This window comes from Pseudorca crassidens, chromosome 2 (genome assembly GCF_039906515.1).
Source record: "Pseudorca crassidens isolate mPseCra1 chromosome 2, mPseCra1.hap1, whole genome shotgun sequence".
In the NCBI taxonomy this organism is placed as follows: domain Eukaryota; kingdom Metazoa; phylum Chordata; class Mammalia; order Artiodactyla; family Delphinidae; genus Pseudorca; species Pseudorca crassidens.
Genome location: NC_090297.1, coordinates 25,666,972 through 25,683,757, shown reverse-complemented (window position 1 = coordinate 25,683,757; position 16,786 = coordinate 25,666,972). Strand labels below are relative to the sequence as shown.

Genomic DNA, 16,786 nt, shown 5'->3' with positions numbered 1-16,786 from the left:
AAGGATATTGAGTAAACATGAAAGTTACTTCTTGAAGTTAAAGTTTCAAATAGACGAGGCCAGGGAGACAGACTGTGGGGCATATACTCTGTTTTAACTATTCAACTCTGCAGTTGTTGGATGAAAGTAGCCACAGACAACCTGCAAATGGGTAAGTATAGTTGCATGCCAAATAAAACAGGCAGCTGGCCACAGGCCACCCCCCGGATTAGGATAGTCCCTAAAAACTGAAGTATGGTTACCATTTGTCTTGATAATCAACCTTGAGTCTTTTAATCAGACAATTATTCGTAACAGTCAAAAAGTAAAAACAACACAAATGTCCATCAACTGATAAATGGACAAATAAAATGATACGTCCATACAATGGAGTATTATTTGGCAATAAAAAAAGTCAGTCACATATTGTATGATTTCATTTATATTAAATGTGCAGAATAGGCAAATCCATACAGAAAGTAGATTAATGGTTGCCTAGTACTGGGTGGACTGGAGGCAAATGGGAGGGATGGCTACTGGGTGTGGGGTTTCTTTCTGGGGTAACTGACTGTAGTGATGGTTGCACAATTCTGTGACTGTACTGCAAAACCCATGTTCTAAATCTCAATTTATAAATATTTTAAAAAGAGAAACTGTTCTTGCATAAAATAAACTCTACTTGTACGACTTGATGAAATACCCATATCCAAAAGCATCTTAAACACAGATACCACTTTCACTTGGGCAAAACTTACTGTTCTTAGTATCTACTATGCACTTAGTATCACTAGGGTAGGTGCTACAGAGGATGGGATAGTCTTAGCTTTCAATCTGACTACAGGGACAAACAATGTATACAATTATGTGAGTAGTCTGACAACAAAAGCGTGGTATCTTCTCCCCTGACACCAATGGGGTGTCCAACAACTCAGTTCAATCCTGATGTTGACCACCTGGAGGTAGCACTGTGACCAAGGGCTCAACCCCACAAGACTACCCTCACTTCAGCAGAGGCCAGTGTCAAGCCCTGAGTGCCCAGGCTACCCAAGTACTCCTGCCCAACTTGGCTATAAATTTTCTCACAGCCACCCCCACCCCCCAGGTTTGATGATTTGCTGGAATGATTCACAGAACTCAGGAAAGCGCTCTACTGGTTTATTATAAAGAGTATAACTCAGGAATGGCCAAATGGAAGAGATGCACAGGGCAAGGTGGGGATGGAGCACAGAGCTTCCACACCCTTTCTGGTGGCATTGATATATTCACCAACCCAGAAGCTCATGAAATCAAAAGCTTTTTATGGAGCTTTCCCAAGAGTTTTTATAGGGGCCCCCTTAAGTTACCTCCTTAGCCTAAACTCAGGTGAGGCCAAAAGCAGCTACTTATAAATAGCAATAGAGACTCCTACCACTCAGGAAATCCCAAGGGTTTTAGGAACTCTGTGCCAGGAACCTGGACAAAGACCAAATGCTTACTACTCATTATATCACAATAATTCTTAAAAACAAAGCAAAACAAAAACCCTCCCCCAAACGGAGTAAAGTAACAACCTGGACTGGAGGTGATGGCCTTGAAGGTGATGTAGCTTAATCTCCTACAACATTCCCATGACAACCACTAAAATACCTTTCACTGACAGACTATCTAAGGCAGCCCATTTCACTTTCTTGTTAGAACTCTAATTTTTTATATTAATTTTGTGTGGGTGTGTTACAAGGAAAAGGATAAAGTGGATTTTCTGTTAATACATGAAACAAATCCTTATTATAAAAAATTATAATACAGAAAGGTATAAAGAAGAAAACAAGAATTCTCTAAACATACCAACCACATTTTGGCAAATAGCCTTCTATTAAATAGTTACATATAATTAAACATAAGACTAGATACCCAAATTTTAATAAGAGGGATTCTATCATGCTGTTCTATAATTTGCTTTTTTCCTACTTATTAGCATATCATGAATAGCTTATAAAACTAAGTATACTTCATTCTGATACATAATATTCCAAAGTATTGATCCAGTATATAATGTGTTAATCTCATACGCCACAAATACTCCCATTTTATTTCTTTATTTTTGATTAATAGGGTTATTCCGTAAGAAAGTTATGAATATCAAAAACTTTTTTCCTCATGTTGAGCCAAACACTCACCTCTGGAGCTTCTTTCTGGCTCTAGATCTACTCTGAGACACCAAAAGTTTCTTTTGAATTATTTTCATTTATTAGGCTACTGTCACTTAAAAGTCATGCAGTTGTTTTGTAAATTGTGGTAAAAGACACATAACAAAATTTACCATCATAACCATTTTTAACTGTACAGTTCAGTGGCATTAAGTCCATTCACACTGTGTGCAGCTATCACCACCATCCATCTCCAGAAGGCAACTGTTTCTTGTATTGCTATATATCAGACATTACAGTTGCTTTTATTAAATTTCAAGTGCTCTGAAAATTCAAAGAAGGGTGATCACCTTCAATTGGGGTATAAAGGCAGGGAATGTTTTTGACATCTAGGTAAGTTTCATGAAGAAATGGTACTCTTTGATGCTGTGACATTGCAGTAGGAACTGTGCTAGGCATGTTCATAAGTAATTTCAAGGGAATGATCATTCCTAAAGATTCGACTGCTGGCAAAGAGGGAAAAACAGGAGGCAAGCCAACAATTAGGAGGTTACTGCAATAGCCCAGCAAGTAGTAATGAGAACCTGACCAAAAAACTAGGTGTGGAATACAAACAGGAAAGTTGGTTATATCTGTTTGTAAGATGAGTAAAGACAGGAGAAGCATTGCAAAGATCAACAATATAAAATCTGATAAGTGAACCGCACCTAGAGGTGAACAGACAATAGAGGAAGACCTGAGTTTTCAAATCTAGTGAGCTGGGGAGACATTGAAGCCATATAGAAAACAAAAAGTCAGGAGGTAAGGGGAGTAAGGAAAGGAAGGAGAAAAGAAAAGATTAGTTTTGTTTAGTTGAGTTCGAGATACCAGTGAGACAACTTGATAAAGTTAAAGGGTAGGCAGCTGAAAATGATAATGTGCAGGCAAGTCACACTCGGGAGTAAACTGAACAGAGTTGCCAGTTGTACTGATGGAGTATATAAATATGAAGTGATACTAGGTCTCATTTATCTAAACTCGCCCAAATAAAGAAACACTTACCATTTGCCAAACTTGCATGATATTGTCTTCTGATACAGAACAAATCACCCAAGGTTCATTGGGATTCCAGGAGAAATCAGATATCTTGGCAGTGTGACCACCATGAATAAACTGAAAGAGGAAGGAAAACAGATGAAAAGCAGACAGAGGACAATAAATCACAAACTATTTCAGTTCTGCTCAACATCTGTAACATACCAACAATTCTGGTGGCCCATCTTCTGCATCTTCTGGGGATTGCTCCTCTCCAATTTTACTAGCACAAAAAGATTTTTAGAAGTTAAAACAGGGACTTCCCTGGTGGCGCAGTGGTTAAGAATCCGCCTGCCAATGCAGGGGACACGGGTTCAATCCCTGGTCCAGGAAGATCCCACATGCCGCGGAGCAACTAAGCCCACGAGCCACAACTACTGAGCCCACGTGCTGCAACTACTGAAGCCCTCACTCCACAACAAGAGAAGCCACCGCAATGAGAAGCCCGCGCACCACAACGAAGAGTAGCCCTCACTCGCCGCAACTAGAGGAAGCCCATGCGCAGCAACGAAGACCCAATGCAGCCAAAAATAAATAAATTTAAAAAAAAGTTAAAACAGATTTACCTTGAGTAATTCTGGAAGTGTAAGAAAATAACTCCACAAAGAGTAATAATTAACAAGACTTACCTTAAATCCCAGACATTCAGTCTGCGATCAGTACCACTGGAAGCCAAAATAGTCTCATTGTGAGGTGACCACTGAACCTATACATAAGAAAAAAGCCATCAATTAGAAAACTGAGGGGAAAAAATCTAAGATTATATTTAACAATTTAACCCATTACTAGACCCAGGATATCAGCTCTTGTTCTATTTCATATTTTTGAAGATCTCATTTATTCTTATTGTCTAATTCCAGCTTCTAGCCAAATGTCATCCAGTGCTGACCTAAGAACTAAAGTACAGATCACACACAAAGTAATTATTTACCCAAGTACTTATAATGAATTTAGTATTACACATAGGACTGCAAAGACTATAATGTACTCCTCACAGTGCCCTTGCATTAAGCTTCCAACATAATGTAACAATTATTTCTTGAACTGAGTCAGAGGGCTTTGCATATGGAGCTTAATTAAACGGATGAGGCAGAAAACATGGAGTCAGTACTTTACGAATGAACTGTGAAATTAACAGATACAGCAAGTTATAAAGGATAAAGGAGTGGAAATAAGGGAAGAGACAAGCGTCAGGAACAAGGCAGATAAAATAATCAGGCACTAAGTTTAATATAGAAACAATGGAGGGAAAACAATCCCAATTCATACAGAGATCAGCATAGGCATAAAGATGATTTTTATTCTTATAGCAATGGGATAAGGCACAAGTGTGCCCACTCCCACATTCAGGTTTCCCTTGGGGTGGGGGGAGGAGCATTAGTTTCTCTCACCTGGAATATTTCATCCTTATGTGATTCAAAGGAATGCAACTTAAGTTTCAGATTTCTCAGATCCCACAAGGCAACAGTCTACATACAAAAATGAAAGCAAGTACAATCAATAAAATTTTTTTATCGAGAAAAAGAAAATCCATAACTAAAAGATCTCTGTGCATTCAAAAGAAGCCAGAGAGGGACTTCCCTGGTGGTCCAGTGGTAAAGAATCCGCCTTCCAATGCAGGGGACACGGGTTCGATTCCCCGGTCGGGGAACTAAGATCCCACACGCCGCAGGGTAAGTAGGCCCGTGCGGCGCAACTACTGAGCTCACACACCTCAACTAGAGAGCCATGCACCACAACTGGAGAAGAGAAAACCCGCGCGCCACAACGAAAGATTCTGCATGCCACAACTAAGACCCGACACAGCCAAATAAATAAATACTAACAACAAAAGAAGCCAGAGAAATCCACCCTGTTTTCTTGTAGAATAAATCACACTGACCTTGTCAGCTGATCCTGTGGCAAGAATGAACTCACTATAAGGATTGAAAGAAAGGCAGTTCACTTCAGCAGTGTGAGCATCAACTGAGTGGCTCGGTTTGGAAGTATTGTTTGAACGAGTATCCCAGCTTTAGTAAAAGAGAAAAAACAGGAAAAATGCTTGAAATGGGTAACTAAATATAAAACTTAGATAATATATTGAGAAAAAAATGGATTCTACTCACATCATAAGTTTCTGATCATCAGCAACTGACCCAAACAGAGACTCATGGAGCAGATGCCAGGAGACGTCTTCTACTACTGCTGTATGCCCTGTAAAGATGGTCTTCGCATCCACAACTTTTCCTTCCTTTGGAACAGCACTGATGTCCCATAGGCAGATAGTCTTAAATGAAAAATTAACTATTATATAAAAGGGTCTCACTTCCTGACACACCCCAGAGGAAAAAAACTGATATAACTAGCCCAGATTTGCTTCAAAATGTAAAGGATACGCACATGGTCATCTGAAGCACTAAGTAAGTGCCCACTGAGATTTGGGTTCCAAGAAAGCCCGTAGCCTTCCTTCTGATGTCCACGGAGACGCAAGTCTGGGTTGCACTCTCCAGAAGGGTCTACAAAGTAACAGACACATCAAGACTATCCAGTCCACTTCCTCTTTGGATCTACTAAGTATAATGGAATTTTTATCAAGAGGTCTAAAGCTCTTACTTTTTATGAGACATACAGACCCATTATGACCAAACAGATAATGCTTAAGAGCTGCAGATTCTATCCTATGTAAAAAAGCATTTTTTTCCCCATGTAGGGAAGAAGGATGAAGGAAGAGTACCCACACATATCAATATAAATATAAGATGTTAAGTTATACAAAGAATAACAAGCAATTAAAATTGAGAGAAGCAACGTATCCCCACAGTGACTCATCATTTGTATTTGAATCGAAGAGGGCAAGTACCTGGTTTAGAAGGATGTTTCGTATAGTCAAAAACAAGAACATCACTGGATGGAGTCTTTGTGGCAATGATGCAAGGGTTCTGGGGCATATAGCGTGCCCTGTTCACTTCTCCTTCATGGTTGATCTTGATTTCTATTTCAATTTTTCCACTAACCGAGCCAAAACCTCCAAATTCTGTAAATACAATAAATTAACTGCAAATGAGGACAAAGCAAGAGCTACTCTATGTCACTCAAAGTATGACACAGGCAAGGCTTTTAATCAACGAACTGGTGTAATACTAGAAGCGATCTAAAAATTTGTTAGCAGTATAAAGTGCGTTCACATTCCTTATTTCATTTGATTCTTAGCATAACCCTACAGCGTAGGGAAGAGTTATTATCTCCAAAAGTTTTACACGAGGGCTTCCCTGGTGACGCAGTGGTTAAGAATCCGCCTGCCAATGCAGGGGACACGGGTTCGAGCCCTGGGCCAGGAAGATCCCACATGCCGCGGAGCAACTAAGCCTGTGCGCCACAACTACTGAGCCTGCGCTCTAGAGCCCGCGAGCCTAGAGCCCGCGCTCCTCAACAAGAGAAGCCACAGCAGTGAAAAGCCTGCGCACTGCAACGAAGAGTAGTCCCCGCTCGCCGCAACTAGAGAAAGCCCGCGCGCAGCAACAAAGACCCAACGCAGCCAAAAATAAAAAATAAGTAAATAAAAATTTTACACAAGAAAAGAGAAGCTCAGAGGACCTACATTAATTTGTTTATGGTGACTTGACTATGGCAGAACCTAAACTGAATCCCTATTTTTCTGATCCCTAGCCTGGTACTCTTTCAGCTATACCTGCAATGATTTAGGTAATAATATACCTAATAAGTATTACATTACTATCTAAAAGTAAGGAACACTATTGACTCCACTTCAAAAATTCTCACTAAGTGGCTTTCAAGTCTCACTTAAACTATCAAAAAAAAATGTGCTCAATAAATAAAATCAAAGTTACTGTTTTAATGAATATTGAGTACACAGTGTGCTAGGTACTAAAGAGTCCCTTTTACTATTTATTTGAAACTCTAGTTTGGGATGACCTTTCTGAAATACCGTCACATCTTTCCTCACACCAGTGAAGAAAAACAGAGCCACAACAGCTGGTTCCACTTTCCTGACCTCCCACTTACACTTGCCAACCAGAGTCCTTGGTTGAAATAAACCAGGTAGGCAAGGGCTAGACAAAAACATTTTTTATTCATATTTGACTACTGTATGCACTTACAGAATTCTCCCAAGTACCATTATAAAATGTATAACAATATAATTTGTGATTATGTAAATCTTGGCAAAGCAATATTTAAACAAAGGTAGTTAATAAGTAGCCAAAGAATTACAGAAGGCAGCATGATAAGGTACCTGAGTAACAGTCAGGCCATGGCATAACTGACTCTGCCACTTACTATCTTGGTGGTTTTGGTGAAGGCCTTCAATTTCTGTGAACCTCAAACACCTTACCCATAAAACAAAGTTATGAAAGTAACTTGTAGATGAAAATGACACTCTGAAGGACAAAAATCTTTTCAAAAAGCAGAGACATAGTTGGGTAATATAATTAGCAGATAACTTTCAACCTCAAAATAACTTTATAAGTTGAAAAGCAGTGGTTTAAACAAGCTAAAAACCTAGAAACAGTTCAAAATAGACTCTAAAAGAGAAAAAACCCCAAACACATTAAACAATTTCCCCCCCAGAATTCTAGACCACAAGCATCTACATTGTAAAAAAAGAAGGCATGATTAGGATATGTGATCTCAAAGAACTTTTAGTCCAAACACAGGGAGATAAGATAAGCACACAATTATAGATGACTATGACAGAAAAGAATAATTGCCAGAAAAGAGATACCAACAAGGAAAGAGCAATAGCTGGCATGGAGCCCACAGAGCAAGGGGTAATTGTTATATAATGTGGGTTATTTCAGTATCAGCTATATACTTCTAATCAGAGGCCCCCCCCCAAATGTAGTTGAAGTACAGTAATAAGAAATCAGCTTAGAGGATTCACAATTGAGATTTATGAAGATGAGGATTTATCTATTTAACAAATAGATTCCCCAAGTTGAAGGTGATACGCAAAAGGCCAAATCTGATGTAGGAAAGAAAGACTGAGGTAGAAATGTACAATAATTTGAATGACTATAAAGGTCTAACTATGTTGCCATTTTGTTTGCTTCTCTCCATATAAAATACCATTTAAAAAGACTGAGACTGGGGCTTCCCTGGTGGCGCAGTGGTTGAGAATCTGCCTGCTAATGCAGGGGACACAGGTTCGAGCCCTGGTCTGGGAGGATCCCACATGCCGCGGGGCAACTAGGCCCATGAGCCACAACTACTGAGCCTGTGCGTCTGGAGCCTGTGCTCCGCAACAAGAGAGGCCGCGATAGTGAGAGGCCCGCGCACCGCGATGAAGAGTGGCCCCCGCTTGCCACAACTAGAGAAAGCCCTCGCACAGAAACGAAGACCCAACACAGCAAAAATAAATAAATTAATTAAAAAGAAAAGTACCAATGTCACCGTGGATGTGAGGATTAAATTAGTCAATGCTTTTGGAAAAAAAAAAAAAGACTGAGACACAACAATATAGTAAAAGTGTCTAGCCTGATGAATTTTTACATATGCATATATCCGGGGAACTACCACACAGATAAAAATACGGAACATCTTCAGCCCTCTCTTATCCTCCCACAAGGTACCACTGTGTCCCTCCCAACCAATGCTGCCTGACAAACTAGATAACCGGCATTCTAATTTCTACCACCGTACCGTTTTTTTGAGTCCATAAACATTTTGAAACTAAGAAGAATAAGTTGTAACGTCTTGAGTCAAATATTCCATTATTTCATCATGATTTAGTAATAGTTTATTATATATTGAGGCAAAAGACTAAAGATTACTTAAAAACAAAAACAAACGCCCCCCCCCCAATCCATTCCCCAAATAAGTTGCTAAAAATAAATCTGTTGATATTTGAAGATCTTGGTAACAGAGTCTGAAGTAAACTTTTAAACCGAATCTATTTTCAGGCTTAAAATGTGACCATAGCCTGGCTGAATCTAATATAAACACACACATTCTTTTTAATGTCAAAACAAGCCTAAGCCAGTTTTTAGTTCTTTCTCTTTGAAAGTTTAATGATCTTTTGAAGCTGTCTGCCACCAAGTACCTCAAACCAAATGGGGTCAAGTAGAAGGTAATCAATTACAATAGTTCAATCTGAGAGTCCAGGACATTTCATCTGAGAGCAAGGAGGGACTAGGAAGCTATCTATCTAACAACAACCCAAGAAGCTTTAAGAGATATTAGTATATCTACTTCCAGCACTGTTGAGACCACATGGAGAGCACCTGCCCCGCTTCAAGCACCAAGCTTGTTCAGTCATCCGAGGGTGATGTGAAGGACGAAGGAGAGGTAAAAGTAAGAGAAAAGGAAGGAATGGGAGCTGATATGCTATGTAACCTTTGGGCAAGTTACAAAACAACTGTAAGCATCGGTTTCCTTGTGAGGATTAAATAGGGCGAAATACAGTCATACAAATGTATCATACATATTACTGGTATTTTTCATAGTTCCTCTATTATTAAGTATTAGTAAGGGGGATAAAGGTATCATCAGAACATAAAAGTAAATTGGTTTGATGCCACTCAAAAAATTCAGTTACCAGAAAGACTGGAGTGTATGTTAAAAGATGCCATTTCAAAAGCCAGGGAAGACTTATATGAGGAATCTAAAAAAGAATACAAATGAATCTATATACAAAACAGAAACAGACTCACAGACATAGAAAACAAACTGATGGCTACCAAAGGGGAGGGGTTGGGGGGATAAACTAGGAGTACGGGATTAATAGATACAAACTACTATACATAAAATAGATAAGCAACAAGGATTTACTGTATACTCAATATCTTGTAGTAACCTATAACGGAATATAAAAAAATCCAAAAAAACCCCCCAGACCTAATGAATCACTATGCCGAACACCTGAAACACAATACTGTAAATCAACTCTACTTACAACAAAAACAGTGAAGAAAATGGATTAGTCAGCAAATGGCATTAAAAAAAAATTGCTAACCACTTAGAAAAAAGCTCAGATTCCTATTTCATCCCTAAAACCAAAACAAATACAAGGAAGATTAAAGTTTTAATAGTCAAAACACAAAAGTACCAGAAAACAACAGCTAACTATTTTAAAATCTTGGAATGAAGGCCTTTCAGTGAATGACAAAATCGGAAGGACACCAGAGGAAAGCTGGATAATTTAAAATTCATAGCTTCTAAACAAAACAGGACTCAAAATTATAAAATAAAGAGGGAAAAAATTACCTATAACCTATTAGTTAGGGATAACTTACCTTATATAGAGAGATAACTCAAAAGAAAAAATGAGCAAAAAACATAAATAGGCAGCTCAAGAGAGAGACAGACAGACAAATATTTTAAAATAGGTCCAACATTACGAATAACTTAAAAAGCCAAGTAGGGAATTCCCTGGCAGTCCAGTGGTTAGTACTCCGTGCTTTCACTGCTGAGGGCACGGGTTTGATCCCTGGTCAGGGAACCAAGATCCTGCAAGCAGCGTGGTGCAGCCATTAAAGGAAAAAAGGAAAAAAAAAAAAAAAAGCAAAGAGTGTAGTATTACATTCAATGTTGGCAAAGGCATGCAGAAACAGACATCAATACATCTGCTATTGGTGAAATTGTGAATCTTTCTTTGGAGGGCAACTTAGCAGTACCAATTATAATTGAAAATGTTCTTGCCACTTGATTAACATTCCACTTAATCATTCTACAGCAAAACTATGCAAGATACATGTACAAGAACTGTTTTTGAAGCCAAAAGATTGGAAACCACTTAAATGTTAATTGAGGGATGGTTAATTATAGTATAGTATACAGCCATCAAAAAGGAGGCACATCTCCATATGCTCACACAGAAAGATGTCCAAGATACACCAGGCCAGGAAACTGTATTTTATGCTGTATTCCCAGTACCAAGAAAAATTGCCTGGCATACAGTAAGTACTTAATATATTTGTTGAATGAGTGATCCAATAAATGGGATAGATAAACCATTCAGAAAACTATCAATTTAACAGCGATCCATAAGGGATAGATTTACAGGGGGAGGAGGGTTCACAGTATTTTATATTTGCTTCAATTTTTTTTTTTTTTTTGGCTGCACTGTACAGGCTTGCCCAATCTTAGTTCCCTGACCAGGGATCCAACCAGGGCCCCCACAGTGAGAGCATGGAGTCCTAACCACTGGACCACCAGGGAATTCCCTGCTTTATTAAAGATAATTTATTATATTACCAATCAGAATATTTGCTTTATGTCTAAATAACCAAAAGTCCTATTTAAAGACAATTTATTTAATAAAAAGGAAACAGGCTCAGAGAGGCTAAATGATTTATCCTCAAACCACACAGCTAGTGAGCAGCTCAACAGGGTCTCAAGCCCATCTTCTGATTCTTTTTTTTTGATGTGGACCACTTTTAAAGTCTTTATTGAACTTGTTACAATATTGTTTCTGTTTTATGTTTTGGTTTTTTGGCTGCAAGGCATGTGGGATCTTAGCTCCCCGATCAGGGATCAAACTCGCACCCCGTGCACTGGAAGGCGAAGCCTTAACCACTGGATTGCCAGGGAAGTCCCAGTCTTGATTCTTAAGTTCAGTGTTTTATCCCCTCAATCACTGATGCCTACCTAGAGAATAACTCTGTAGTAACCATATCCTATAGTTCACACACTTGGGTCAGCGACACAAAATCATGTTTGCTGACCTTTATCCTAAGGACTTATTTTGCATTCTATATTACCCTAAGCTGAATATGGAATGATCAAAAGAGTAACTGTACATTACAATCCTGGCAAGTAACTGGAACCCAAAATATCTTAGATAAAAGAATGGATTCTGCTAATCAGGAGAAATCTAAGATAAAAAACATTAAACGTTCATTTTTGGCACAAATCTCAATACTGAGAGCCTATCTTCTACCTCCCAGTAATAATTTGAGTTCAAGGACAACAATAAAGGAAACCCACTCATTTCTATCTCTTCTGAAAGGGAAAAAGTATTTCATGAACAGTTAAGCCCTTAGGATATCTCCTAAAAATAGGATATAATTAAACACTCAATTTTTATGTACTATATAGCAAATGCCATGGTTAAGTCATTTATACCACTTAAACCCGGAAAGTGTAATTTAAGCCAGTGTTTTTCAACCTTTTTTTTCATTATTGCCCCTGTAAGGAACCTTGTAGGACATTTTTTCTGATACCTTGATGAAATTCCTGTGTATTTGTTTATGCCTGCTATGTATTTCTGTGCTTTAAACAGTTCAAAGAATAAGATTGTTTTCACACACACACCCCTCTGAGAACCAATTTTCACTCCCGCAGGGGCAGTATCTCCCATGTTGAGAATGCAAGCATGCGTAGCAGTAATATATGGTGGATTTCTGCTTCTTTCAATTCTAGAAATTTCCCCACCACCAAATTTAGTTGAAGAAAGTTTACAGAAAAGGTACAGAACCAAGTATGTGTTAAATATGTCTTCTGACATCTAATATCTATACTGCAAAATCAGGCTTTCCAAAGCTTAGTTATCTTGTTCCTAACTTGAAAGACTACTTTATCAAACTGTACACATTCTTTATTATAATTTAGAGATATGAAAAATATAACCCATATATCATTCTTTCCTTCACCTTTAAGATTCCTACCTCCTTTTTCACTGTCGTAGTGTGAAGCATCAAACTGAGCATCATCGTTAGGGAGCTGCACACTGGCTATCACAAGGTGGTTTTGTTCATCTGATGTGTGTGTCCCCAGGACAAGTCGATGAATACTGAAATCTTTCCCTTCTGGTCTATAATAGGAATATATGGTCAGTATTCAAATCAGTACACTAAGAGAGACTACAAAGTCAGTGACATACATGTATGCACAAGGCACTATTACAACCAGGTTTTCAGAGGAAGAAGTCATTAAGAGCCATAGTTCCTACTTTTCACATATCTTCCATAGAGCTGAGTATAAGGACCGCAGAACACTTAATTTCGTAATTATTAACTTAGCCAAATATTTACAATTACTTTGAGGAAAAAGTCTGATGGAATAAAATACGAATTAGCTACTCACCCTTTACAAGGAGTTGGAGGGAAAGAAACCAATTGGTGGGTATACTACCACTTTAGGTTACTTCATTAGGTTAACGTCATTAAAAGGAAAAGGAAGTAACATCAGGTAAACTAACTGTTCAAATACTACTGAAGCACAAAGATAATTAAGATGTGATCCATATCCTCAAAAAACCAGGGACAATTAAACAGTCATATACACAAACATTTTAAACACAAGTCAACATATAATTCATGAAAAGTACCCAAGAACATGGAAATTTAGATACGAAAGATTAGTTCTGGAATAAAGGACACGTTCTTAGCAGAAGTGTTACCTGAGCAGGTCTCAAAATGAGAGATAATCTAGAAGAGGGGGACAAGGGCTTTGGAAGACAGTATTCTAAGGGAAGTAAGCAAAGGGAAGATTACAAAGTGCCAGACACCACGTTAAGCATTTCACATACCTCATATCACTTAAACACCATAACAACACTCTGAAGTACTATTCTAATTTAAAGATGGTTTGGGAAAATTAAGCAACTTGCCTAAGATCACAACTACGAACTAACAGAACTAGAACTGAAGTCCAAATCTGACTTTGAATGTGGGAAAACAAAGTGAGAGAGAAGGCTAGAAAGCAGATAAAAATCAGACTCTAGGGTACTGAATGCCAGCTTAAGGCATTCTGGACTCTTTACTGTAAGGAACAAAGAACCATGGAAAATTTATAAGGGACATAGCATCATCTGAGTTACCTCAGAAGGATTAATTTAACAGTGTAAAGCAGAGGTTCTTCAAGCGTAGTATCAGGAACAATAGCATCAACATCATCTGGGAACTTCAGCATGCAAATTCTGAGATCCACTATAGACCTACTCAATCTGAAACTTGGGGGGGAGGGATGGTTTGTGGTGCTCAACAATCTGTTCTGCAGGGAATTCCTTGGTTGTCCAGTGGTTAGGACTCAGCGCTTTCACTGCCATGGCCCAGGTTCAATCCCTGGTCAGGGAACTAAGATCCCGCAAGCTGCAAGGCGTGGTCAATTGAAAAAAAAAAAAAATCTGTTTTACAATCCCTCCAGCTGATTATGATGCCTGTTAAAGTTCTAGAACCCATGGTCTAGATGGGAAAGATGCTACACAAGAATTGATCAGGGCTTATAAATGGACTGTCAAGTGGATAAAGGGGGAAAAACCTAAAAAATGTCAAACCAAAGTCAACTATGAAAAGGAGAAATGGGAACAATAGAAAAAGTTGGGTTGGGACCTCCATGGAAAAAATATACTCAGTTTGAAATATGTCATGTTGGGAAAGCCAATAAAATACTCCAGATAAGACAGCTGAAAATTCAGGTAGCGCTCAGAAGTTGGATCTGGAGATAACTCAACAGAAATTCCTCTGCACAGAGTTAATAGGTGTCTACATGTCACATGGGAAAAAAACAGAGGAAAGATAAGAGGGCTGTCAACATAAAGTTGGGGATACCTGCATTTAGAAAGTTAAAGACTCAGAGCAAGTGAGGGAGGGAAGAAGAATATTACAAAACTATGATTGTATGGTTTTTTGTGTTTAGAAACAAAATATGAATAAAAAAGAACACACACACACACAGAGTAAACAGTAGACATTAGAGATAGTTGCTTAAAGGACCCCTCATTCTAAAAAAATAAATAAGTAAATGACGTTATTCGAGCAGAATACAAAAAAAAAAAAAGGGGAAGGATATTTGGACCAATGTCTAATACTGCAGAAAGATTTATTTACCTCAATTCATAAAGTAGAAAGCTACTAAGACTACAGCACAGATTTCAGCCTTGGGTTATTTAGTCTTAATTCACTGCTTTCCAAACATAGCTAATCACATTATATGGAAACATTTTCTAGAATGACTTAGTAGGTATGGGGTGGCCAATATTTGGGATCCTCTGGTCCAGTATCATTTAGCACATGTCTACAGTAAATCTGGAATCACCATTCAACTATTCTCAAGTATCCTGCCGCAAGTTCCTAAGTGGTTTGAACTGAGAACTCCTGACAGAAATGACTCCACTTATCCTGAACTCAAGTAATTCTGATGATCAGCTGAATATGGGAACTCCTGGTCATGATAAACCAGCTTCCAGCTCTAAATTTCTAAGTACTTATTAACATACTTAGGACAGATGTTGCCATTTTTTAAAAAAATGCCAATGTGAAGGCAGCAGGCTCATTCTTAAGTTATTAATAACATTTATATAAAACTTGTTGAGCTGAAACGTAGCCAAATAACCGCAATTCGCAAATATCTTGACTTCTAAAGACCTGAGTTTTGAAGGAATTTACTTACTTAGTACACTTATAGAATTTCTAAATGTTCTGAATGGCAGGTACCATGTCACATTCATCTTTGCATTAACCAGCTACTACCAATGACTGTGAGATTCAAATTTCTTTTGTTGAAAGAACTGGACTCATCTTAACACTTTTTGAAAGCTGACAAATTTTACATAACTGTTTGGTCAACTATAGTTATAATACAGCTATTCAATTCAGAATCAGATAAAGAAGACAACATGTTTTCTCTTATCAGGTAAACTGCAAAGTTGTTTTACATTTTGCCTTTTTTGGCCTAGAAAAAAAATGTCACCACTAGGTTCTGATCACGTGCCCGCTACGGGTGACTGGAGAAAAGAAAAACAGGGAAAATCGATGCAAGAAATCTACACCGAGAACACAACAAAATAACGTTCAAAAGATTCCTATCACCTGGTTACATCAGGAAGCCACTGTGCAGTTAGGCTGGGCCACTCCAGAGCATGGGTCATCACCAAATCGTAAAGAAAAGGAGTGTTCTTTTTCCATATTTTGTATTCTTCATTGATCACACGTTCTTCTACTGCGTCATCAAAGGCTGCTAAAACATTAAAAACAAATTTAAGTTAGCGACCACAAATGGAAACCGAGTAGACACTTTCAAAGCTACCGGCACGGCTCCAGAATCCCGATTCTGAAATGGAGGTTTGTCTAAATCTCCCCGAGGCGCAGGCACCAACACCGCTCTCCAGCTTCACGGGGCCTAACTGCTGGGGTCATCCCGGCCAGACGCCGTTAGCCGTTCGGGCGACGGCGTCGGCAGAACAGAACCCGCGAGGAGGGCCGAACACCGACCCCTGCGGGTAGCGAGCGCTGCAGAGAGGACCCGGAGAGAGACAGGTAGACCGACAGGGAGCGCGGGGAGGGACCAAACACCCGCCGGGGCCCCCACCGCCACCCTCCCGCCGCTGCGCCGGGCCTCCGCTCCCGAGGAGCTGGCGCGCCGTTAGCCCTCCCCGCGGGGCGATTTCTCCTCACGCCTGCGATGGCGGGTACGGCACTCAGCAGAGTCCGGCCTGTCCTCACTGTTAGGCCGTGTCGAGGCCGCTACGCAAGCCCGGCACCCCCGCTCTCCTGTGGCCGCCCCGGCACCCTCACCTTCCTTGTCGGCCATGGCGGGCAGGCAAGCCGGGGGGGATCGGGTTGAGCTTTGCGAGAGGGGCGGGGAGGCTGCGGGCGCTCGCTCTGCGCGCGCGGCCTCTATTGTTTCCTGCTGCCCCTGAGTGAGGGCCGACTCGCGCACCTTCGCGCCAA

General features: G+C 39.5%; 1 protein-coding gene across 1 annotated transcript in view; it reads right to left on the bottom strand.

The window, feature by feature from the left end:
* The window catches only part of RBBP4 (RB binding protein 4, chromatin remodeling factor), a 17,798-nt gene extending 1,012 nt beyond the window's left edge, over positions 1 to 16,786 (bottom strand). Inside the window, exons 1-11 of the mRNA XM_067725306.1 lie at positions 16,631 to 16,786; positions 15,926 to 16,073; positions 12,782 to 12,927; positions 6,019 to 6,192; positions 5,559 to 5,674; positions 5,285 to 5,445; positions 5,062 to 5,188; positions 4,571 to 4,648; positions 3,809 to 3,885; positions 3,345 to 3,402; positions 3,147 to 3,257 (exon numbers count right to left, since the gene is read on the bottom strand). Coding sequence (XP_067581407.1) covers positions 3,147 to 3,257; positions 3,345 to 3,402; positions 3,809 to 3,885; positions 4,571 to 4,648; positions 5,062 to 5,188; positions 5,285 to 5,445; positions 5,559 to 5,674; positions 6,019 to 6,192; positions 12,782 to 12,927; positions 15,926 to 16,073; positions 16,631 to 16,646 — 1,212 coding nt within the window. The 5' untranslated portion in view covers positions 16,647 to 16,786. The remainder of the gene's footprint in view (positions 1 to 3,146; positions 3,258 to 3,344; positions 3,403 to 3,808; positions 3,886 to 4,570; positions 4,649 to 5,061; positions 5,189 to 5,284; positions 5,446 to 5,558; positions 5,675 to 6,018; positions 6,193 to 12,781; positions 12,928 to 15,925; positions 16,074 to 16,630) is intronic.